This window comes from Neoarius graeffei, chromosome 11 (genome assembly GCF_027579695.1).
Source record: "Neoarius graeffei isolate fNeoGra1 chromosome 11, fNeoGra1.pri, whole genome shotgun sequence".
Classification (NCBI taxonomy): domain Eukaryota; kingdom Metazoa; phylum Chordata; class Actinopteri; order Siluriformes; family Ariidae; genus Neoarius; species Neoarius graeffei.
This window is the reverse complement of record NC_083579.1, coordinates 58,874,059-58,891,611: the sequence shown is the minus strand read 5'-3', so window position 1 is coordinate 58,891,611 and position 17,553 is coordinate 58,874,059. Positions and strand designations below refer to the sequence as shown.

The window sequence follows — 17,553 nt, the reverse complement described above, 5'->3', positions numbered from 1 at the left end:
CTGGGTAAAACACATACTGAGAAAATGAATAGCTATGAGTGTAATAAGATTTACTGAATGTGCTATGGATGGAAGTGTCGTAGGTTTTGTGCTGTCATGTGGTTATTTATACAGAGAATGCACACATCATTGACTACATCTGTTAGACATGTGCAAGACGGGATTTGCAGCTGGAATGTTTATGTTAGCTATTATATATTCATGTTGATGCAGTTTGTCTTGTTCAGTGGTGTGGCTTTGCAGATCCCTCGTTCCACATGTTGTCAGTCATGAACAGTGATACCACACTGGCAGCTATTTACTGGAGCAAATGTGGCTGTTATGTGTGTTTAATCTGACCTGGTCTCGGCCCAGAGTACGCTTGAGGTGACTCTGCCACTGGAGCACCTGCATGACGATGGCTTCCCAGCGCCTCTCGAGGTTCACCTGGAGCAGCTGTAGAGATTGACGATCGGCCTTGGAGCTTTGCTCCTCTGGCCCTTCCAGGAGCCTCTGGCACAAGCGCAGCACCGAGGCCATACCCTTTCTCCGACCTCGCACTTCCATGCATAAAGCCTAGAAAGAGAAAGAGCTCATTCTTGATATTTTTGACAACTTTGAACCTATATATATATATATATATATATATATATATATATATATATAATGAATTGCTATACTGAAGCATTGCTATTGAGCACTAAGCTGAGAGCTGAATAAAAGAAATAGAAATAGGAAGCGGTAGAAGGGGAGAGAGAGAGAGAGAGAAACAGTAAATGAGAGAGAGGGAAAATTGAGCCCTGTACTGATGAGGTCTCCACAACAATCCAGGCTGTCAGGAGCATGTAAATCACACAGTCCCCTCCACCCTCTCCCCCATAAACAGCACTGTTTGATAGTTACAGGCCAAAGCCCCAGTGCTGTGCTCCAGAGCCCAGCTATAACAATAATGGAATGAAATCGCCATAACATACACATTCCCCCAAACAAGAGCACGCTGCAGAGGTCATTCCGTGTATGTGGTGAAAGGGGTTCAGGATGATGATGGCTTTGTGCCTGTACCGAAGCTCTCTGTAAATATGCAGCGTGGTCCGCGTGAATTGACAAGCTCTGCTCCATGTGCAGTATAGGACAAAAACATTTCCAGAACAATTTATGTAAATCCAACCTGCTCTGCAAGGCACTGCCTGTTTCGTTCTTTACATTTTTCAATAAATATTAAACACCATTACATTTAAATTGGATTTTGTTTCTTCAGCAGTTTCAGCCTCTGCTTTAGCATATATTTACAGCTCCCCACATCTTTTAAGCAGGTAATGAGACTGCAAAATGCAATGGCAGAGGAGGAGGGGGGGTGAGGGAGGTCAGCACATAGTGTGATAGAGTTATCCTGTGGAATGGGAGTTGAAACAGTAGCGCTTAGCAAACTCGGAGACATTCAAAGCTGATGCACAAACAACACGCACATGCAAAATAAGACAAGTCAGGCATGTAGTTTGTAGAGTTTGGAAAAGTGTATTCTCAAAGCAACTTGCAAACATTTATGTCAGCCTGGCTGGATTCTGTTTATCCTCTTACACAAACAGTTCGTGTTGCGGATGGTCAACATCATTCTTTTTACAAGCACTGTTCTGTTCCCTCACTGCCTCTACTCTTCATGCAGTCCTTCTCCACACGGCAAACAATCTAGATGGCCAGTTTTCAATCAATACCATAAGTCCACTCATACAGATTAAATGGCACAAACCTGAGGCTATATCATAACACACTGAACAGCATATGGAGCGATTAGACTTCCAGACTCTCTAGAAATCTGATGCTTCATTGTTTCTTCATTGCTGGGCTTCATAAATTTGATTTCTTCCCCCTCCAATGTGTCTTGCCTTATTGACAAAGGGGGCAGGCAGACTATGGTGTGCCAATATTTGCTAAAAAGCTTTTCCAAATACATGGAGCGGTAAAGTGGTCTGCTTTTCCCTGCAGTATGTGAATGTGAACTTACACAATGACTCCATTTCAGACCTACAGGCTGAGTGCTATAGCTGAGAAGCTGGCCGCTGGCCAACGCATTCTGTTGTCCCAGCCTGATATCAAAAGGAGAGAGAGAGAGGGAGAGAGAAAGAGAGAGAGAGAGAGAGAAACAAACACAGAAGCCAAACAAGGGAACCATCTTTCAGTTGACCATTCTCTGTGAAGCAAGTGAAATGAGGAAGCTCACACGGGGCCGATCTATCAGGTGCTTTTTAATAAAGGTATCATCAGATCAACTGCCGCCAAGCATGCACCAGCGCTAAGCCAATCTTCACAATGCTTTAGATGACTATTCCTTCTCATCGGCCCAATCTGGCTTCACTATCGCCTTGCTAAATCCATCTTACCTACTGTATTAATCTACAGGTTTCTCACTATCAGAGCCAGTAATCAAACCTGAGGCATACAGAGGTGGCGTAATGCAGCTGAATCACATAGACCCTCCAGGAGTTTTTCAAATTCAATCACTATATCCTGCACCAAATGAGAATTCCCACACTCCCATTAATGCTTTCTCTTCATCCTCAATTTGTCTCTCCATCCACGTTCATTCTGTTCCATGATATGAAATATACAATTTCAATGCACAAAAAGACACTTACAAGTCAGAAGGGCTTGGAATTACCCACACACTAAGGCTAATGCTTTTTTGTGAGGATTAAAATGGCAGATGAGTAGAAAAGAGCCACTCAATCTAGCTGCTTTGCTAGGTTTGTTTGTTCCTCTCTGCTAAGAGAACAAATGCACACTCCATCTCGCTCTTTTTTTTCCCCACGCCTGCAATTTTAACATTTTCAATTAATCTAGCCAAGATGGAAAAGCAGAGCCGAAACCCCCTCCAGTTAAGGCAAGGACACAGGCATCTCACACTGACAGTGACCCAGTGGATATTCAATCAATTACCATGAATTAGAAATCTCTGATTAATTCTATTTGTTGATTAAGTCAATTAAAACCACAAGCACTTGTTATCGCAAATGAGCGTAATGAATTCATGTCGACGATTTGCTCCCAGACACAGATTCCCCAAGCTCATACTGCTTGCAGTTTCATCTTATTGTCACAGAAAACGTACCATATTCCTCTTGCCGGCTTCAAATCACTGCGCTGCTACAGCGTACACAAAATCGACACACTATCATGTTCCAGCAAAGTGGGATTCAAACACTGACACCTTTTGATTGAGAGATTGAGGAACAACACTGGCTCTTTGGCAATCCTAGGATTCAAATGAACAACCTTTTGGACAGGAGGACAGTTGCAGGCGCACCACATCAAATCAGTCTGCATTTAAAATGTATTCAGTACCCTGACAAAGTTTCGCTTCCATGATATCAATATTTAACGCTGGGTGCATTTTTGTAATTACTTTCCCTTTTCTTGTCTTCGAAAGCTGACATATTTCCAAGATGAGCCTAATGCCTTATGAACAGTGGCCCACCCTTCTGTAATGTGATAAAGCAAACAAATGGCAGAAAAGTGATAATATTAGCATCAATAAGGACATTTTTTCATTAGTGTCGGTAAATGAAAGCGAGCACGCTGGACGTAGAATGAAAAATAAGAGAGGATGTGTGGCCAGTCGATTGTGTGGGTAATGAACAGGCCTCTCTGGGCTGTCACCTGTCTGCTCCCCATTACCTGCTGATAAGACACTAACGCCGTGCTTGGCACTCCCCCATTCACCCCACAGCCCCAACCCCCCTTAGCACCTTAATGCATTTAGTACTTGCCAAAGAACAGGAGTTCTTTATTCCTAATCATGGAGAAAGTATTGATATTATATCTGCACTGTCACATTTCATTAGCTGGATAAAGGCCCCCAGGATGAGGCCGAGGGCCGTGGCTGCAGTCTTCTGATCAGAAGCGATGAGAGGGAAAGAGACGGAATCAGACTGACGATACAACAGAGCTTAAACTTTAGATTTAGCATGAATCCCACCTAGAGTTACTTAGAGAGTTATTTAAATGGTCAGTGTGAACAGAATAATTAATAGGGAATAAAAGGATTTAAAAAAAAATCCCAAAAGCAATGGCTTGATTTTTAGCATTTGTTTCATTGACTAGCTCTTGTGTCATTGACTTTCTGTAGCTAGTGTCAGATGGGGGTCGCCACTCCTACCCAATCCAGGGTTTGCATGATGGCCGCTGGCTCTCGATGAGCTTATCCACCCTTTGACACGTCTTGTTTTTCATCCTGCTGGGTGTCATGCCACCCTCCTCACTGGTATTGCACCAGTGGGGGAGCCGGTTTAGATGCTGACCATCCGTCCATGCAGCAGGTAGTACTGGGTTACAATGTTACCAGTAGCAAAGTCCTCCAGGACTCTGACCTGACTTGTCAAAAGAACTGCTACACTACATGGGTGCAGATCCCGGGGGGGGGGGGGGGGGGGGGGGGGGGGGGGATGACCCCCCCCAATTTCTGAAAAACATGAATTGTCCCCCCCAATAAAAATCCCCTAAATTATTCAAAATTGTACAAACAAATGTATTTTCAGACAAATGATTCCCTGTGCAGTACTTTTTGAATGATGTGGCGAGCCTCTACGAAGTTGTGATTTATGGTTGCATGGTATGAGTTGCATACGGGCAAAAAAAAAAAATCACTTTTGTGTCCCCCCCAATCCTGACATCGGATCTGCACCCCTGGCTACACAGTGTAGAACTCAAGTGCAACAAGGTGGGCCTCAGGCTGAATGCGGCGAAGACCAAAATAATGACCTACAACATAGCTGGTGACCCTGCAATATATTCACTTGAGGGGTTGACCCTCGAGACTGTTGATGATTTTAAGTACCTTGGGTCATACGTGAGCTCGTTTGAAAAGGATATCAGAGTTAGAAAGGCCCAAGCCTGGCAAGCTCTTCAGAACCTGATCCGGATCTGTAAATCATCCATGGCAGATGAGCTGAAATGTCGCCTGTTCATTGTTACAGTTGAATAAATCTTACTGTATGGCTGTGAAATGTGGACCCTAACCAAAGAACAGGAAGCCAGATTGGATGGATGCGATACCAGAATGCTGCGAATGGTCTTGAATGTGACATGGAGGGAGTTCATCAGAAACTTGGACCTATATGGAAACCTACCCACGCTCTCGGCAAAAATAAGATCCCATAGGCTGAAACTGGCTGGCCATTGCATGTGACATAAGGACCCTCCCAGCAAATCCACTGGTACTCTGGGAACTGAAGCACAGCCGGGTCTCGCAGGGTGTGTGTGTGTGTCAATTTCTGACATTCATTGACCAGCTTAAGCGGGACACTGGTCTTGAGTCCACTCTGGAATTGAGGGCAAGCAGCGTGTGGCGAGAGCTCACAGTTGGCCAGGGAAACCCAAAATAATGATGATGATGATGATGATGATGATGATTGTGACTAATATTCCAGTGCTAATGCTTACATTTATTCATTGAGAAAATTTTACATTTTCAAATTAGCAGTCCAAATTTTAAACCCCACAGGAAACAGCACGTGGTTCAATATTTTTTTTATGCAGTAATGTTTTTGAAGGTTATAAATATAACATTATAAAAATATCTTTATTAGTCTCATTTTCTTCACTGCCACAGTAACATCCTGATGGTTTATTCAAAATTTTTATTCAGTACTGGTAAAGTTACTCAAAGACGGTAATCCATTAGAAGCTAATTATTTTTAACTGCAATGGGATTACTTTATTCATTACTTTTTGCATAAAGTAATTACACTACAACAACATTAAGTGGTAGGACTATAAACTGTAAACAAAATGAAAGCACCTAATTGTCCAGTCAGTATTTTGTTAAGAAAGAAATCACCAGCCACAGTAAAAGCAAAGGGATATATAACTCTCTTTGTTCTGAGGAGAATATAACGGGGTTAAAATGATGAGATACACTTCTGCTAGTCAAAAACATAGAAAATACAGTGATATCAAGACCAGCAAGATGATCTTCAACACCTTGGTTTTACCTCTCTTCGAGTATTGTGATGTGGTCTGGTTGAATGCAGATGTAAGTTGGAAAAGCTCTATCGTTTACAGAAAAGAGGCGCACACTTGATACTCAGGAAGAAAGTCAGGGATAGACGTTCTGAAGTCCTTTTCCGAAAGCTAAACTGGGTTCCTATTGTTGAAAGATGGAAATTTGACAAATGTCTGATGATGTACAAATGTATGAATGGACTTCTACCAGAATACTGACGTAAAATTTTTGTTAAAAACTCTGATGTCCATAATTATAACACAAGAGTAAAGAACAATATTCATATTGTGAAAAACTCAAAATCAGGACATAGGACTTTTGCTTTTTCACCCGCCATGTTATATAATCCGTACCGCGAGTTGGCCTAGTGGTTAGCGTGTCCGCGTCTCGACTGGGAGATTGCGAGTTCTACTCACGGTCGGGTCATACCAAAGACCATCATAAAAATGGTACCTACTGGCATCTGGCAAGGCATGCTGCAGTACAGATGCGAGTAGGGAAGTCAAACTCTTGTGGTTACCAGAGGACTACCCCCCCCCGTAACCCTAGCTTTATAGGCGAGAGGCCGAGGGCTTTGGAAATGAAGAACGGCGCCACACCCATACACCTCAAAAGAGCTGGTTAGTACTGGGACAGGAGATTGCCTGGGAAGACCAGATCCTGGCATGGAAGGGACTTTGACTTTTTTTGATGTTAAATAATTCTCTGCCTGATTATGTTTAAAACTCTGAGACTACAAAGAAATTTAGAATTGACCATTGGAAACACTTTTCTGGTATTTAGATATATTTTTATAAATGGAATATAAATCCGGGCAGCACGGTGGTGTAGTGGTTAGCGCTGTCGCCTCACAGCAAGAGGATCTGGGTTCAAGCCCCGTGGCCGGCGGGGGCCTTTCTGTGCGGAGTTTGCATGTTCTCCCCGTGTCCGCGTGGGTTTCCTCCGGGTGCTCCGGTTTCCCCCACAGTCCAAAGACATGCAGGTTAGGTTAACTGGTGACTCTAAATTGACCGTAGGTGTGAATGTGAGTGTGAATGGTTGTCTGTGTCTATGTGTCAGCCCTGTGATGACCTGGTGACTTGTCCAGGGTGTACCCCGCCTTTCGCCTGTAGTCAGCTGGGATAGGCTCCAGCTTGCCTGCGACCCTGTAGAACAGGATAAAGCGGCTACAGATAATGAGATGAGATGGGAATATAAATCCATCCATCCATTATCTGTAGCCACTTATCCTGTGCAGGGTCGCAGGCAAGCTGGAGCCTATCCCAGCTGACTATGGGTGAGAGCCAGGGTACACCCTGGACAAGTTGCCAGATCATCGCAGGGCTGACACAGAGACAAACAACCATTCACACCTAAGGTCAATTTAACCTAACCTGCATGTCTTTGGACTGCGGGGGAAACCAGAGCGCCCGGAGGAAACTCATGCAGACACGGGGAGAACATGCAAACTCCACACAGAAAGGCCTTCATTGGCCGCTGGGCTCGAACTCGGAACCTTCTTGGAGTGAGGCAACATTGCTAACCACTACACCACCGTGCCGCCTGGAATATAAATGTTATTCATTATCAACCATAATATGTTTGTCTCACTATATTGTATATTACTTATTTTATTAGTTATATATTTTATGAATTTAATAATATAGATATAGATTATTAGCATAAGTTTATACACATCTCCAACGGAAACCAGTGTCAGCTGAGTGGATCTTGTGTTTAATAAATCTATCTATCTATCTATCTATCTATCTATCTATCTATCTATCTATCTATCTATCTATCTATCTATCTATCTATCGAAAATGAGGAAATAGAAATCCAAATCCTCGTTTCATTACCAGTGTGTTGCTTGATGAGAAGCTTTAACAGACAGCATGTCAAATTTACACTGAAATACATCTGGTACATGTTACTTCAGGCAGGCTGGTAGTACTCGAGTCCAGGCCTCGGGCTTGAGTCTGACTCATGCCCTAATTTTAAGGACTCGTGACTCGACTTGGACTTGAGCACTGATGACTCGGACTCGGACTCGTGCATTAACTGCATTAGGACTCGCAAATTGGAGACGAGGACTCGGATTTTTTCTTTATTTTTTGTAACATGCCATAATAATTTGGCATAAGATATTTATAGCTACATTTATTGTGTACTAATTTCGTGCAGGAGTGTCACACCTGCGTGCCTTGGCGCATGCATCTGATAGACTCTCTGGCATGCTCCGGACAGCGTGCGCGCCAAACAGACTCTCGTGTGCACGCCGTAAACGACTCGCAGCTGCACAGGATTAAGGCGCAATCAGCGCACCTATATAAAAACTGTGAACACACTTACTTTGCGAAGTATTGAGTTGCGTTGCTGACACATTACTGAGCCTTATTTCCTTGTTTGGTTTCCTGATCCCTGATTTCCTGTTTCTCGTCTTTGATTCTGCCGAGTCTACGATAGCCTGTTTGTGCCTCGCTCGACCTATTGCCTGTTTCACGGTTTTACGATTTTGCCTGCCGTTCTGGATTGTTTACCTGTCTTCACTTGTATTAATAAACACACCTTCTGCACTTACATCCATCTCCCAACCGTCTCTGACAGAATACTTTGCACTCCCTGACAAAGAGAATGCACATTCACCTGTTCATACGTCATGTTCAGGAACAAACTAATGTTAATGGCGCTGAAACAGCCACCGTCAAATGGTGCGGTTGGAGTGTTGGACTCGACTCGGATCAATAGTGGACTCGACTTGGATGGATAGTGGACTCGACTCGAAATTTTTTTAATGACTTGGACTTGACTCGGACTTGAACACTGGGGACTTGAGACTGGACTTGGACTTGAGGTTTAGTGACTCGACTACAACACTGACTTCAGGTATCTTACACTTTGTTGTGTGCAATCATTTCAAAAAATATTTATTAACACCTGATCTTCTCTACCTTTGTCATTTCAAAATTCTAGCTTGCTAAACATTGGTCATGTCCATGTCTTGTAAGTCAGCTTTGGCAGGTAGTACAGTAAAGCACAAATTATGTAATAAGTCAGGTCCAGGTCCTATACGGACATACAGTATTACAGTATATGCAAGAAATGGAGTTGAAATTAAGACTACAACTGTAAATTGATCATAATAATTTAAACTGTAACTGCCCCACTTCATTACAAGCAGTAAAATGTCAACATCATCAACAGTATCTTTGTACTTTGTTACCTCAACACTGATTTTAATACAACCCCGATTCCAAAAAAATTGGGACAAAGTACAAATTGTAAATAAAAATGGAATGCAATAATTTACAAATCTCAAAAACTGATATTGTATTCACAATAGAACATAGACAACATATCAAATGTCGAAAGTGAGACATTTTGAAATTTCATGCCAAATATTGGCTCATTTGAAATTTCATGACAGCAACACATCTCAAAAAAGTTGGGACGGGCAATAAGAGGCTGGAAAAGTTAAAGGTACAAAAAAGGAACAGCTGGAGGACCAAATTGCAACTCATTAGGTCAATTGGCAATAGGTCATTAATATGACTGGGTATAAAAAGAGCATCTTGGAGTGGCAGCGGCTCTCAGAAGTAAAGATGGGAAGAGGATCACCAATCCCCCTAATTCTGCGCCGACAAATAGTGGCGCAATATCAGAAAGGAGTTCGACAGTGTAAAATTGCAAAGAGTTTGAACATATCATCATCTAGAGTGCATAATATCATCAAAAGATTCAGAGAATCTGGAAGAATCTCTGTGTGTAACGGTCAAGGCCGGAAAACCATACTGGGTGCCCGTGATCTTCGGGCCCTTAGATGGCACTGCATCACATACAGGCATGCTTCTGTATTGGAAATCACAAAATGGGCTCAGGAATATTTCCAGAGAACATTATCTGTGAACACAATTCACCGTGCCATCCGCCGTTGCCAGCTAAAACTCTATAGTTCAAAGAAGAAGCCGTATCTAAACATGATCCAGAAGCGCAAACGTCTTCTCTGGGCCAAGGCTCATTTAAAATGGACTGTGGCAAAGTGGAAAACTGTTCTGTGGTCAGACGAATCAAAATTTGAAGTTCTTTATGGAAATCAGGGACGCCGTGTCATTCGGACTGAAGAGGAGAAGGACGACCCAAGTTGTTATCAGTGCTCAGTTCAGAAGCCTGCATCTCTGATGGTATAGGGTTGCATTAGTGCGTGTGGCATGGGCAGCTTACACATCTGGAAAGACACCATCAATGCTGAAAGGAATATCCAGGTTCTAGAGCAACATATGCTCCCATCCAGACGACGTCTCTTTCAGGGAAGACCTTGCATTTTCCAACATGACAATGCCAAACCACATACTGCATCAATTACAGCATCATGGCTGCGTAGAAGAAGGGTCCGGGTACTGAACTGGCCAGCCTGCAGTCCAGATCTTTCACCCATAGAAAACATTTGGCGCATCATAAAATGGAAGATACGACAAAAAAGACCTAAGACAGTTGAGCAACTAGAATCCTACATTAGACAAGAATGGGTTAACATTCCTATCCCTAAACTTGAGCAACTTGTCTCCTCAGTCCCCAGACGTTTACAGACTGTTGTAAAGAGAAAAGGGAATGTCTCACAGTGGTAAACATGGCCTTGTCCCAACCTTTTTGAGATGTGTTGTTGTCATGAAATTTAAAATCACCTAATTTTTCTCTTTAAATGATACATTTTCTCAGTTTAAACATTTGATATGTCATCTATGTTCTATTCTGAATAAAATATGGAATTTTGAAACTTCCACATCATTGCATTCCGTTTTTATTTACAATTTGTACTTTGTCCCAACTTTTTTGGAATCGGGGTTGTACATCAGACATGACCTGGAGTCCGAACAGCTTGATCAACAGCTTGATCATCATCTCTTTGCACCTTATTCTTCAGGATACCAGAACAAACATCCAATACAACTTCTTGTTCTGTCTCTGCATGTTAAAATACTTTTTAAAAAAAAGTGGTACATTCTGTATGATGGTAATGAGATGGGAAGATTATTGGCTGAGAGCAAACAACACTGGAGCTACTCCTTTCTCCGAAATTATAACCCTTGTGGCCAAATATGTGACTGGTGGTTAGCCAGTAAAACGTAGAAGTAAGGATATCACGGATAGTTGGGTTCATTCTAGTTTGGTTCTAGCAGTAGCAGTAATTAGCTTATGAAGCAGGTGGAACTGTACTCATTACACAGGACATTTGAACGCATTACATAAAAGGGCTTAAATATCCTTTTTAAGGCATCCATCTTTCGAATGTCAGACAGCAAATATATCAAGCTACTGATAAGAAATGACTAATGTTATTAGCGTGAAACGATATGAAATCTGCATTAACTATACCAAGGACATTACCGTAACACAAAGCTTCTATCTTTCACAGTGACACTGATCAGGCGAAATGGGAGATGCTACGACATTGTGATGAGTACAGCGATCTTTAGTACCACATATTATTAATACAGATTTAATCCATAATGCCTGAAGCTGGAATACCATAGTTATCCCTCTCCTAGGCAGGAAATATTATACCCAGAAAGGATTAAGGTGCAATGACATGCTATTTTAAAATCTCTCTCCCAACAGCTAGTCAGTCTCTTCCTTCTATAGATATAGTTCATTCAGACACACATATATATATATATTTTTTTTACAGTTTAGGAGATGTCTTAGCTACAGACAGGTGACAAATTAAAGGAAAAAACCATCCATCCATCCATTATCCATAACCGCTTATCCTGTGCAGGGTCGCAGGCAAGGTGGAGCCTATCCCAGCTGACTACGGGCGAAAGGCGGGGTACACCCTGGACAAGTCGCCAGGTCATCACAGGGCTGACACAGAGACACACAACCATTCACACTCACATTCACACCTACGGTCAATTTAGAGCCACCAATTAGCCTAACCTGCATGTCTTTGGATTGTGGGGGAAACCGGAGCACCCAGAGGAAACCCACGCAGACACAGGGAGAACATGCAAACTCCACACAGAAAGGCCGCTGTCAGGCACTGGGCACAAACCCAGAACCTTCTTGCTGTGAGGCAACAGTGCTAACCACTACATCACTGTGCCGCCCAAGGGAAAAAAAAACACCAGTTTCAATTTTCATCGAGATACATTATATGGTCAAAAGTTTGTGAACACCTGACCATCACACCTACATGTGGGCCTTTGCCAGATTGTTGCAACAAAGTTGAAAGCCCACAATTGTATAGGATGGCTTTGTGCTCTGTTATTACAATTTCCCTTCACTGAAACTAAAGGGGCGGCACAGTGATGTAGTGGTTAGCACTGTGGCCTCGCAGCAAGAAGGTCCTGGGTTCAAGCCCAGTGGCTGACAAGGGCCTTTCTGTGTGGAGTTTGTATGTTCTCCCCATGTCTGCATGGGTTTCCTTGAGGTGCTCTGGTTTCCCCCGCAGTCCAAAGACATGCAGGTTAGGCTAATTTGTGGCTTTAATGTGAATGTGAATGGTTGTTTGTCTCTCTGTGTCAGCCCTGCAATGACCTGGCGACTTGTCCAGGGTGTACCCTGGGATAGCCTCCCGCTTGCCTGTGACCCTGCACAGGATAAGCAGCTACAAATAATGGATGGATGGATGGATGGATGAAACTAAAGGGCCTAAACCTGGTCCAGCATGACAGTGCCCCTATACACAAAGCAAGGTCCATGAAGACAAGGTTTGCCAAGGTTGGAAAGGAAAAACACAAGTGACCTGCAGAGTGGCCTGACCTCAATCTACTAAATACCTTAGAAATGACGTGGAACGCTGACTGTTCCCCAGACCTCCTCACCCAGCATCAGTGCCTGACCTCACTAATGTGACCTCACTAACTCTTGTGGCTGAATGAGCAAATCCCCACAGCCACAGTACAAAATCTAGTGCAAAGCCTTCTCAATAAAGTGAAAGTTAACAGCAAAGGGGACTAATTGTGGAAACGGACGTGCAAATGCATATAAGGGTGTGACTGTCAGGTGTCCACAAACTTTTGACCATAGAGTATATTCTACATGTGTCTGGGAATGTACTGACGAAAGCAACACTGTTCTTCTAAAAGCTATTCCCTCAGCGGGGGTTCTGATGATGGTAGACATCAGTCTAATGTCATTGGTGTTCAACTGGGTTGAGATCACCAGCTTTTCGTTTAACTTGTCATGTATCTAGGGCCCTGTCCACACGGCAACGGATTCAGGTGACTCCGATACAATTGTTTATCGTTTAGGCCTGGCGTCCACACGGCACCGGCGTTTTGGGTGCCCAAAACGCAATCTTTTTGAGAACGGGTTCCAGAGTGGAAAGATCTGGCAACGTTGCCGTTGTGAAGTCGTCTGGATGAGTAAAACGGATTTGTTTACGATGACGTCACAACCACATGACTGTGAGTGCTTCACGCCGGGTAGAAGTGTAACGAATATCACCAGGAAAAAGCCTTACAGAGCACTAGTGAGAGTGAAACACGAGCTTAGATATTATTATTATTATGTTCAGTGTTAGTTCACAGTAGTAATGCAAGAAGCAGAATAGTGACGGTAATAGTGAAGCAAAAACATGCAATTGTACAAACACTGCAGCTCTACAGCAAAATATTCATTTATGAAATGGTCTGATTCTTAACACCAGTAGTGCCAATGAGCTTCTCATTGCGATGCGAGTTGTCAACAAATCCTATAACTTGGTTCATGAAACGCGCTTACAAAATATTTTCACTGTGAATATTTATTGTGTAATGGTGCAAAGTGAGAGAGAGAGAGAGTCAATCCCGCCAGCAAAAATAGAGAAAAAAAGAGCAATCTCACCTCTTCAGATGTGGGTTTAAGTCCTACAATACATTCCTCAAAAAGGGCGTAGAGGAGCAAATTAATCATTATTTAATTAGCATTCAATTTATTCCAGACCATTAAAGACACCGCCTTCCACATAGAATCATAGGTCATCCTCGCCGCCATTTTGGAGAGGTCAAAGCGGAGAATAAAGATTAGCTGCGTTTAACTGTACCAACAGGTTTGCCATCCAAACGAGATCACATGGGATTACCTTTCACAGGTGAGACTGGAAAAATACTTTTCATTGTATTTGGTCATTATAATGTAATTTTACAAACAGATTTTCCTGACTTTGTGGCTAATATGCATCCTTACTTCTTCTATTGTTCTGGTGTCTCCGAAGGGACCGTCTTACAGCGCCCCTAGAGGTGTGGCATGTGTATTGCATCGTTTTCAGCAAGCATTGCGTTGCCATATGGACCTGATATTTTACTGATTGTTGCCCATTTGGACGCGATATATTTTTAAATAACATCTCGTTGCCGTTGTCGTGTGGATGTAGCCTAGAACTACTTTACTGTTTGCATGGTCATATACAGTACACACTCTACCATGTTATTGTCTCTTAATTTTTTCCACAGCTGCATATACTGTATAGCTACCTATCAGTTTGCCATATAGCTGCACGTATAGACAGCGAGCAGTTTCACAAGTATTCCTGCAGCCCTTCATGTCAAACTGTGGTGATCAGAGAGCATGATCACAGACGATGATCAGGGCAGTATAAGACGCGCTGCTTTGAAGAACCTCAGGCTTGAATTAACTTCATTGATTGCGCTGTTTCTGGCCCATTGGCACAATCTAATGGTCAAGTGTTGTCTAGAACTGTAGCTCATTTCTAACATGATGAAAGCCTGTTGCTTTGGCTGGCATGGAAATGGGGGTAAGTATGGTCGTCAGTGCAGCTCTCTTCACCCCCTCTCTCCTTCTCTCTCCCTCTCACAGTTGTGATGGCTCAGAGAACAGTGGCTCTATTGCAGTGTGGATCTAAGCTCGCCTGCTGCTGCCTTTCAACTTCTCTGCAATCATGCCAACTCTGCCTATTCAACTCATTCACACTGCCAAGCTGAAAGAACAGATATGGCATCATTAAATGCCCTCCTTCCTCCTATTTAATGCCCATTCATTTAGTTTAGTGCAACAGCACGTCTGTAGAAATTGAACTTATCAACATTTCCAGTTTCAGTATTATTATTATTTTATTTTTTATTTTTTTTAAAAACCTCCACTCCTGAAAAAAAAAAAAATCAAATCAATGCACGCCTCCATCGCTGTGCAGCATTTTATCAAAGGCAAAGTCTTCGTTCTGGAGCCACTATTTCTGCCCCTGCTCATTTCACCCGCCGTATATATAAAAGTTTTCTTCTCTTATGTTTGTCAATCAGCAGGGGGAATGTAATCAACTCCACTACCTGTGTTTTGACATGGCTTGATTAATTCCCCCTCGCTGTTCCTCAGCATTTTAACTCAAATAATTATTTCCTATAGATTTTCAGTCAGAGGTCTGACGAGTGCTTTTGCCCTGCATTTATTATTGCAGCTCACATGAAACACTCCCATTTTCAGAACGGGTTATTTGCTTCAACGTTGCTGTACTTTACTTCATTTCGAACATGTACTTGGTGCTATGGCTGCAACCTTGACATGGGGATGTTGAGCAACATCTATAGATACAGTAGACGTATGGTACAGCAAGACTGAAAGAGATATCAGTTCTGCTTTGGTGGCACTCAAATACAGTCTGTCCAGCTAGGTAGAGGAGATCTGTGTGATGAGGTGGAAGGCCTATTTTAGCTTAACAGCAGTCTCCTGTGGAGCCAATGTCTGTAGTAACAGGGCATGACCAATGCAGTGGCAGTAAGGACCTCCTGATAAGATCTCAGCGGGGTTGCTCTAATCTGTTTCTCTCCACAGCTCTTACCTTGAAGCGCTCCAGCTGCTTGACAGCTTGTGGTTCTGCTTGTGGGTCTTGGTCATGGTTTGGTTGGGGGTCATGTTGCAGGTCTGGCAGCGGGGCTTGGTGGACATTGCAGGAGGTGTCTGCATGGCCGTGATGCCGCGTGTCCTCCCGAAGACTCAGGTTAAAGATGAAGAGCTCCGTGTCTCTCAGCCAGCTCTTCAGCTCCTTGATCTTGAGCTCCAGCTGAGCGACCATGCTGCTGGTGCCTGGAGACAGCAGCCCATGGGTACCTAGCTCACCTGTACACACCTCCACGGGCTCTCCTAGGCTCTTCTGCAGACACGCATAAACATATATTCTACTAAATAAAAATGCACACACAAAAGTATACATGCAAAATGAAATCCTGATCCAACTCTACTTTCTGTTTTGTACAGAACTGTTTGATTAGAAAGTAAAGTTTAAAAAAAAAAAAACGCACACACACACACACACAACCTCATTTTGATTATAGGGATAACTTGTTCCACCTGAACGTTTTAACTAGAATCAAACGAATTGCCTTTTCATGAGATAACATTTTAATTAACTCTAATTTACTTGGATCGAATTAAGATATTTAGAAGTAATTTAGAAGAGACTACAAAGCTATTACCAAAGTGCCATATGCACTGGATAAGAGGGTTCGTTTCAGCAGCGGGTTAAAATTTCATCGCGCAAAGTGACATTTTCGAGAGACACTGAAATGGCTGTTGAATAGCAAACAATCCACCGCAAAAACACACACCAATGATTTTTGGAATGGGCTCACTGAACAATTTTCTCCCACTGTCAGTGAGAGAGGGATCCACGCCATACCTCGTGTACGTGTATGTGTGTGCGCCTGAAATCCATGCGCTTGTGTGCCCATGCGTGTGTTGTGTGTGTTCTTCCATCTGTTTGTCAATCGTACTTTTGTAGACCGGGGTCAGGTTGTAGGTTCAACACCAAGAAGGCAATTGTGAGCACAAAACACTCCATTATCCAATTAATACACACACAGGCGGTGTAATTGTCCTTTCTTTGTGTGTGCTGTGTGTAAGAAAGCTGTAATGGAAACAAATGTGATTATGACTCAGCATTGAAGTGGCTATTTCAGCATGCAGCATCAATTAAGCTCTCAGTCCTGGCCCAGTCCCCCTGAGCCCCCTCCCTGCTCACCACTTTATTAACACATCTGTGTTCCTCTCATCTCCGTGCATCGTTAATGCTGAGGCAATGGACATCAACAGAACAAGCTGTTTTAGAGACTGTGTGAGAATGGGCTCTTAAACACAAAACCAAATCTAAGGTGTTGTAGAGGTTATTTTCCCACAAGCAGACTTAAAGTTTAGTCTCAGCGAGAATCTGCTCTCCTAAGAACCAGCAAACAGAAATATGTTCCAAATAAGTGATGGTTCAGTATAGGCCCGCTTTCATCTGATCCCTGGGAAAGTGACGGTGATCACAGTAACAACCTTGATTAGGCCATATCTCAAAAATAATACTAATCTACATTAACTGGAAGACAGAGTGCTCTGTGTTCACAATTACATTCTCTGTGTTCAACTTGCAACCTGCACTCAACCTCCAAATGTACAGTATGACTGTATTCCTTACATTTGAGACACTTTTTGACAAAAATTAGGGGGCACCCATGGCCTGAAGGTTAGAGAAGCAGCCTTAGGCCCAAAGGGTCTCTGGTTCGATTCCTGGGGCTGGCAGGAAAAATGTGAGGGGAGCTGAGTGAATGAACAGCATTTTCCCCTCCCTCTGTATCATGGCTGAAGTGCCCTTGAGCAAGGCACCTAACCTCCACCTGCTC

General features: G+C 43.0%; 1 protein-coding gene across 1 annotated transcript in view; it reads right to left on the bottom strand.

Moving 5' to 3' along the window:
- akap6 (A kinase (PRKA) anchor protein 6) overlaps positions 1-17,553 on the bottom strand; it is a 163,654-nt gene that overhangs the window by 9,606 nt on the left and 136,495 nt on the right. The window contains exons 11-12 of the mRNA XM_060932814.1: positions 15,732-16,043; positions 340-555 (exon numbers count right to left, since the gene is read on the bottom strand). Of these exons, the coding sequence (XP_060788797.1) occupies positions 340-555; positions 15,732-16,043 (528 nt within the window). The remainder of the gene's footprint in view (positions 1-339; positions 556-15,731; positions 16,044-17,553) is intronic.